We start from the raw sequence: 9,069 nt of genomic DNA, 5'->3' as shown, positions 1-9,069 counted from the left end.
AACTAGATAGTCTATAACTAGATATCTAAGTGAAAAACAAACAAATCTAATATTCCCTGGCATTGATTAAGTAATTATCGTGACATGTTCTAACAATCTCTCGTAAGTGATCCATCAGTGATTGCAAGGAGCCTTCAGCAATAAACTCTGGCGAGACTGAAGATGATACCAAATAAGGCTGCTGGCAATAAAGTCTGATCTGTGAACTATGCTTTCGAAAACAACTGGGTCTGAGGTCTAAATGACTCTGCGCTGATGAAGATCTGGAGGTTCTCAAAATACGCCATTAAGCTCTTATCGAGGTTAGCAAAATAATCTGTTTTACGATCACAGCTTTGTACCCCTTTTCTGGGAAATGTACCATATTACCGTGTTTTTTGACTACTGTGGAAATACCATGGTTGAACATAAAATAGATTAAAGCCTAACATGCAATTCTTGAAAACACCATGGTGTATTTTAAATCCTGATACCATTACTACCACTCACTATGGTACTTTTGTAACAACTAGTTCTTTAAAAAAATGATTTGATCACATTTTCGCTTAGTGATTCACATCATGCACACAGGCATACTGCAAGTGACTATCCATCCATCTTCTAAACCGCGAGTGAAAGAGTCTATCCCAGCATGCCACAGTCAAAATGCAGGAAAAAAACACTGCAGGTGGTGAGAATGTAACTAGACTGTAGCTATTAAAATGAGACTAAAACAATATCTTAATCTGTCATCTTTCTCCTCAGACCAGTTTATTATGCAGTCACTTTAAGCATGGTTTTGTAGTAGTTAAAATGCAGTAACGAGTTTTTTTTTTTTGGTGTATTGATTACCATTTTTAAAACCATAGTTTTACAACAAACACCATTGTTAAACTATGATTACAATGGTTAATTCACGATTTAACTATAGCAACTATGTTTTTTTTAATGTAGTCAAAACCTAAGATATATGAGCATTTTATCAGAAGCAAATTAGAAAAAAACTCCTTAGCAAAAGATTCTGTTTTTGTCATTTCCACAGAATCCATTAATATGAGTGATCTCGTCTCATTTCACATGATTGTTATTGTCTAATCGGGCAAATTATTCATTGTAAGAAGCATTTTCAGAATCCATTATGAGCAATATGACTATTTGGGCGGGAAATATTCCTTTGGGCTTCATTTTGAAGTAAATAATGTGCAAAAGTAAATCGCTCCCAGTTTCTGTCACAAGAGGGCAGCACGGTGTCATGCTAATCAAACTAAAACCCACCGACAAAAGCGAGTAGTCTTACCTTTGTAGTGCAGGAATGGTTTTGTTCATTGTCCTGAGTAACATTAAAACATCTGACACAAGTGATTTTTAATAATGTTACTTTAGCCTCATAGAAGCACAACCATCCACATGCACACAAATCATTAGCTGAGGGCACAAAACAGACAAAAACACTTGATGGGCAATTACAAAAGAGACACTCAACGTCCAGTTGTATTTATAATGCTAATGAAAACAGCAAAATGAACAAATAGGGAAAACAGTGACTTTGAATGTTATATGACACAATGTTTTTGAGGAAATGTTTTTTTTTTTTTTTAATCTGTTTTTTTGGCAATTGTTGTATAAAATTCAGTATAGACCATTATACACAGGATTTAAATATTTATTTCATCGTTTGCAGCCGTGCTTCTGATTCCAGAAAATGGCGGGTATTTTAAGTCATGTGATCAATGAAAGGCATCGAGATACAGTTGCCTACAAGTGTTATACAGTAGGCCTATAATAATATAGTATTCACTACATTTACAGTAGCCAATAATAACCATAATGAAGCTTGTTGGTCGTGCAAGAACATCATTCCTATAAAGAATAAATTAAGGTTACAGTTTGCCATAAATGTTGTTTCAGGGCTAATAAAAGCGGTTGATACAGCATCACCCATCGTGTTAGGGATGTAAAACGCTCTGAAAGTGCCGTGAAAATGTTTTGAGAGCATATTTAGTTGAAAGAGCCCAAAAGCTCCGTATAAGCGCGCGCCGCCCAGTGAAACGGCTCGTGCCGCATCCAGCCGTCCGTGAACAGTGATTATGAAGGGTTGCGCGCAATCTGTCAAATTGTCTCATTTGCATAATAAACTCTGAGAGCAGCCACTCTCCTCTCGCCGAGATAAACCGTAAGGGTATTCAAGCGAATTTCCAGAAAGAACTCATTTGCCTCTTCAAAAAAACACTCGGTTTAAGGTCGCATAAGAATCGGATTAGCATAACAGAAAGCTTCAACCTTCCGTTTTCAGTTGTTGAGGTACTTAAAGCTGAATTCTGTAACATTTGGTCATATGTTTCTAGATTTATGCGCTCCAGAAAAGGCGCGAAATATCTGTAATGGCGGTGATATGGGACTGAACTGATCTGGGGTGCGTTTCCCAAAACCATAGTTGGTAACCTGTTAGGAAATTGCATTGCAACCAACAAACTATGGTTTTGGGAAATGCACCCCTGGTCGTTCAGCTTCCAGGCGAAAATTAATTATTATTTTCCAATATCTGCTTTATAAAATATAAAACAAACAATCCTGTATGTCTAACTACAATTCTTGTGCTTGGGTGCAACCTGCTTTTTCCTCACAAAATGTTTGAATTAGTACTGTAGGGGTAATTAAATATGAGACATCTTACATAATTTGTGAAATATTAAGTGAGTGAATTGATTTCAAACAGAAAACAAGCTTAAAGTATTGTATTATTGTGACTTTGTCTGTCTGTTGAACAGCAGCAGCATCACTATAGTTAAAAACTAGGGAAATGATCTAAAAATCCCAAACAATTTCTTTACATTTTGTGAGATGATTGACAAGGTGGTGAAATAAAATGCAAGCCCAAAGTCTTACCAAAAATCTGTGGTGTTTCTGAACTCCTAGTTAATGAAAAACAGAAAGATGATGTCGTGTCACAATTTTGAACAATTTTCAATGATAACTGAAACAAAGTAAATTAACAGCGATGCGGACAGAAATTTCTGTAAAACAGACAAAATTGAATGAAATGGTATATGCATGTTAAAGACATTCTAGATTACTCGTATTAAAGCATTTATGTTGCCTTTTTCAAAACTAAGACCAGGTAAAATGGTTTAGTTTTGTCCCACGTCTCAAGAATCAGTGCTCTGCCAAACCAAAAGAACAAGTAAACAAATAAAACCATTGTTGTATCGAATGCATCTGAAAGAATACACCCATGATTAGATCCGAATACAAGTGCATTGAACAATTTCTAAGCAATTACTCGGAGCAAAACGCATTCTATCTTGTTCATCTCTCAAAGATGATGTCTGGCTCTTTCTGCTGGATTACTTTTCCATGGCTTGATTCAATTGATGTGCCATTTGTAGCTCAGCTCTGCCACGGGCGGCGGACAGTCCAATTTACTTCGTTCTCATTTATTCGAAATTTCCATGGCTTTTGGCCACTCCGATGCAAACATTGCTTTGATGGGCTCCCGAGGAACAGTGCTAATGAGTTAGATCGAGAAAAGCAATTAGCCCCGGAGATCCTTCACCTTCTCTTTTGCATTGTCTAGAAACATTAGGATTTTTAAGGCTTTTTACCAAGGTCTCATGTTATATATATAATACTGTATAAACCAACCTTTTGTTCTCTCTTCAGCAGGACGCTGTCATTGACCGTAAATAGCATCAGGTGAATGGTTCAAGCCTTCAGGCGAGTCCAGTGGCATTTGTGGAAGATTTGCTGCAAATCTACTGGCCGTGAGGTGATATTAACATAAACCTTCCTAGAACATTGAACTAACTTGGTTGTTTAGATCACTGGTTCCCAACATTGCACATTTTTCATCTCTCCTTTGTCTAAATACACTCATTTCAGGTCTTGGAGTCTCTACTAATGATCTGAATCAGGTGTGTTTGATTAAGAAGACATGGGCCTCCAGGAACATGGTTGGGAACCACTGGTATAGATCACTCACTCAACTGACTTGTCAAACACCATTAAATAAGTATAGAATTGTGTGTAAAAACAATCAAAATGTGGTAGAGCATTGTGTTAGTAGTGCAAAAGGTTGTGGGTTCAATTCCAAGGAAACACACATACTGGTAAAAAATGCACTGTAAGTCGCTTTGGATAAAAGTGTCTGCTAAATGCATAAATATAAACATCTGCTTCCTCCAGTGGTTTTTACACAGATTCGTGGTTAATCCACATGTCATTTATGTCTCTGGGTCGCTATGTTAAAATTGCAAGCAGTGGGTGGCAAAATGCATCAAGATAAGATGTTAGATTACAAGCTTGTTGAGCTTATGGATGCGTTTACCATTCAGGTATCAGGCCAGATTGTGAAATAACTGATTGTTCTGTTGAGATGCCATGTGCGATGACAGCTGATTGGTCCTCGTATATTCTGCCGATGAGCAATTTCATTTCTCCATCTGCCTTGTCAAACTGAGCTCATGAAATTTTAATGATGCCATGGAAATCTAATGCTAGACTTAATATGAACTACGTCCATGGATATTTCCAGACCAAATACGAGGCACAACATTTTCAGACAACATTTCTTTAATACAAAGTCAACATATCTACATACACAGTGGTTTCAAACCAATTATTGTGTCCATCAGAAGTAACAGTTTGAAAGTGATAGCACTTGGCCTTCGTACGAAGAGAAACTATTTTCACGTTTGCGTTTGGCTTGTTTCTTTTTTTTTTTTTTTTGTTGGCCGTGGTTTTAATACGTTCGCTTTTGTATATTGGTTCTCCATTGTTTGTAGTCTAATCGATTCACACATTTAGTCGGATATCCTTAAATTGGGCAGACGAACAGGACTTCTGAGCATCTTTGCCATCGCAGGATTTGGAGATCAGTCCGACAAGTCCAAGGGTCCTTTGCGGGGTTTTTTTTCCCGCCCGAGGAAAAGTTCTTTAGAAACACACAAAACTCCCAACAGTTTAAAAGGCAGCACTGGAATTTCCAGATTCCAAGTTCTCTCGTACTTCGTCCCCCAACGTAAAAACAAAACAAGAATAAAAGTGAACTAAACATGGCATCGGTAGACCTCTAGAGCTTTGCAATGAACTATTTATTAGGAAAAAGATGACACGCAGAAGCAGTGGTGAGAGAAGTATTTGTATTTAAACTAGCAATGATGACTTGAAGCTAATCACCAAACGTCCAACCAATTCAAGGCAATTTGCTCTCGCTGTTCGTATGGCATTTAATAGGCACTGGGCATTTTATAAGCCCTTCTTCATCCCGATCCAACAACAGAATGACTCAGAATGAGAAAAACAGAAAATGATTAGTGCTTCAGGCTCAGTACGGGTAAGAATGAGAATCATTTTTGGGTGAATCTCATAAAACCTTTCCAGAACATTGCTTTGTCATATTTCACTCCAAAATAAAAAGAAAATTAAGATTTTTTTTTGTATGTTTTGAATAGGTTTTGCATTACAACATTTAATTTTCAAGATTTTTACCAGAAATACTCATTACCATAGTCCACTCAAAAAACAAACAAAAATAAAATAAAAAAGTATATATATATATAATTTTTATTGCCTTAATGAAAAAAAAATTCACATTACTTTAAAATCATTTTATATAATTTGTTGCACTGATTTTAATAACACGTTGAATTTAATATATTTTAACTGTAAAAAAAAAAAAGACTGAGTAATGAGAAATTCAGTGAATTTTTAATTTTGGAGATGTATTAGTGTATTACAAATGTAAAAAAAAAGAGTGATGCACAAAGTCTTATGGAAAAAGGAGAAGTGTTGTGATTTCTCTCACCACTGGACTGCAGTGTGTGTTGGCTAAGATAAGAAAAAAGTGAAGAGTTGGGAAAAACAACAACAAATGGATCAGAATAAAAGAGGAATGAAGTGAAGAGAGATAAACAGAGCTGTTAGCATGAGACAAAGCTTCTTTCAAAACTGCGGAAGGTTTCCATTAGCATAAACTTTTGTTGTTGTTGTTGATATCTCAGTTTTGTTCAAAGACAGAAATCTTGTGGGTCAATTATACAAATACATATAATATATATTTGTTTATTTACAGGCATTATATTCAGGATCTTAGTTGATATCTAACAAACGATTGAACATTCGGTGGTTTGAAAAGTAAAAGACAAATAATGTTTCAAAAAATGAAAGCTTTCACAGATATGGGGCTGTAACTGTTTTTTTTTTTTTTTTTTTAGTAAAATTTGGAAAGTATAGATAATTTTTTTTGTTCAATTCAATATTTAGTAAACCAGTTCTACATCTTTTATAAAAGTAATACTTTAGTTAATACTAGTACTATTGATGAATAACAACAGGATTGCAATCATAATTCAGCCTTCATAAATGGGCAACAGGAAGTCAAAGCTCTTCCTGCAATGATTTATGGGAAATTTCTGCATTTCATTTCCCCGACTCTTTAAAAAAAACAAAAACAATAAAAAGTCATTCATGATTTCATACAAACAATTTCATAATTTTATGGTGGTATAAAAATGATGGTGGTAACAAAAACAAAAATGGCTATGCATATGAAGATTTGGATACATCTTTATATTCTGCTCTTAAATATCATATATGTGAGTGTGCATGTATACATTCACGTCCCATTCGTCTATGTATACATGTACACAAGCACATCTCATGTTACATTTCTACAGTGAAAAAATAGAATGTCTTTTAACATAATATGAGCAAAATGAGCATTATTTTTCCTTGCTAATTAAAAAAAAATGAATACAGTATCTTTGTTAAACAAAAAAAAAACGCAAAACACTAAACCAAGAATTCAAATGTCTGTTAAGAAGATAATAGTCAAAATAATACAACAATAATGCATTAGATTTTTTTTCTATGATGTTACAAGAATAAGGCTTTTTTGGAAATAAGATTACACACGGCTCTTTCATTCTCTCACCAATCAGAACACTCCAGGTTCAAGCATTCTCCAGTACAGCCAATCAGCTCTAATGGCGAGCGAAGGCCCCTCCCCCTCATACGCATATGCATGAGTGTGTAAAACAGTCCCACCTACAACAACAGATTCACAAGATAGTTTTACCGCAGTTTCATGGCGCAAACATATGCCCATTTCTGGCTCTTCATTAGCCAAAATCCATTGAAGAAACACCTCAAAAAGAACCAGCAACTGAACGCAAGAAATCCAAAAGTAACCAGGAATGGGCCGTTGATGACGATAAAATGCAATTTAATCCTGGGCGACTGTTGGGGCATAAGGAAATGGATTGATTGGTGGGACCAGCACACGTAATCATGCTCTCGCACACTTACATCTGGTGAATCGGACTCTTCACATGTACACGTACAGCATAATGGAGCAAAAGCAGCATGTTTGGTATCAAGAGCAAAACAAAACCAAAAAAAGAAGAAAAAATGATTATTGGTCACTGGGGACGTCGAAGTACTGGAAACAAGACGTAGCCATGCATCTCCTATCAGGTCTGGCAAATGCGTTGTGTACGTCAATGGAGAGACCAGTCAATGTATCAGATGAAGTCGCCAAAGAAATGCAAGACTTTGTTGGTGGTTCTTCTCATCGTAATCTCCAATTGACACAACAGGTCAAGCTCCCATTGGCTCTCAAGGATGGAAATGGAGCTACAAGGTTCTGAAGAAACCCGAGACTTTGTTGATGGTTCCACTGGTTCTTATCTCCAAATGATGTAACATTTCACTCTCCCACTGACTCTTGAGAGGTGGAGATTGATCTACATTGCGCCCAAGAAACTCAAGACTGACTTAGTGGATCCTCTGGTCCTAATCTCCAATTTACACAACAGGTCTAGCTCCCATTGGCTCTTGAAGATGGAAATGGAACCATACTGCGTCAAAGAAATGTGAGACTTCATTGTTGGTTCATCTGGTCCAAATCTCCCAATTACACAACAGGTCAAGCTCCCATTGGCTCTCGAGGATAGAAATGGAGCTAAATTGCACCAAATAAACTCGAGACTTTGTTGGTGGAACTTTTTGTCCTGATTTTCAGTTGACACAATATTTCACGCTCCCATTGGCTCTCGAGAAGTTAAGATGGAGCTTCACCGGCAGAAAAGTTCACTAGCACGTCCTCAAAAGCACAGAAAAGCTGTCCCCACCTCAAGAAACCAATGCAATTAGGTTTCGACCATTTCCTTGAACGCCTCAACGGCTCAAGACATGTCGAGTTCTTGTTTGGCGATTCCAGTGGTTTCAAGAGGAGAGTAACTTTCTCAAGTGGACGAATGGTTTGCCTCAAATTGCTTCTTAAGTGGTTCCCAATTTTGTCTGAATGGCAACATGTCAGTCAAGGAGAGGCTTGGATCCAAGACGAGAGCAGCAAAAGAAGTCTTGTCTGTACCATTGCTCCAACTTCTCCTTTGAAGACAGCAAAGACGACTACTGTTACACCAACAGATGACATTTCAATGGAAACGTTGCCATTTTAGAAAACAGAGGAGGATTTTAAGTTCCAACCAATTAGGTGCTCATCATTTATACTTAATTTTGTGGTCATGTTGTATCTCACTGACTTTTCCTTCATGTCTTTTTGTAATATGTTCATACAGTTAGTTTGAAAAGAAACAATGCTTGTCCTCCATGTCCGAACACTTGAGGTAAAGTTAGTGGTCCGGCACCTAGATGGTTATTCCCGCCTTACAGCCTGAGCCAAAACATTTGGTTCCTCCATCACGAGCTTGGGATGTAGAGGGGTTTGGGATCCGTTTGCACTTCTCTAGTGTTGCTTGTCCAATTAGGGATACACACGATGCATTTTGATTGGTTCCAAAAGATGATTCTTCCCAAAATTTTTATAAATTGTGTATAGTTGTTATCGTTTCCTGGTTTCAAGCAAGTTTTTATGGCTCAGGAGGCTGTTGGGGGAGGGGGCTTTGTGGGACGGGGGGAACAAAAATGGCTTTTTACGTTGCATAGTGATCAAAACTTCCAAGGTACTCCAGAGCCGCTTGATAGCAAAACTGGTACTCGTCCTGTAAAGCAAAACACAAATGCATCGGCGTTCGTTATTACTTCAATTTGCCAAACGTCCAGCTATTAAACAAGACAATCTGTCGTAAA

At 37.0% G+C, this 9,069-nt stretch overlaps 1 protein-coding gene across 21 annotated transcripts in view; it reads right to left on the bottom strand.

Annotated features, from left to right (window-relative positions):
- Positions 1-4,530: 4,530 nt before the first annotated feature.
- Positions 4,531-9,069, bottom strand: part of LOC113096454 (receptor-type tyrosine-protein phosphatase S-like) — a 78,093-nt gene continuing 73,554 nt past the window's right edge. For all 21 annotated transcript variants that reach the window (XM_026261840.1, XM_026261842.1, XM_026261841.1 and 18 more), the window contains one exon: positions 4,531-8,981. In XM_026261840.1, coding sequence (XP_026117625.1) covers positions 8,913-8,981 — 69 coding nt within the window. In that variant the 3' untranslated portion in view covers positions 4,531-8,912. The remainder of the gene's footprint in view (positions 8,982-9,069) is intronic.

The sequence above is a fragment of the Carassius auratus genome, unplaced genomic scaffold, assembly GCF_003368295.1.
Source record: "Carassius auratus strain Wakin unplaced genomic scaffold, ASM336829v1 scaf_tig00215934, whole genome shotgun sequence".
NCBI classification, from domain to species: Eukaryota; Metazoa; Chordata; class Actinopteri; order Cypriniformes; family Cyprinidae; genus Carassius; species Carassius auratus.
The sequence above is the reverse complement of the archived record's forward strand: the minus strand, read 5'-3'. Positions and strand labels throughout refer to the sequence as shown.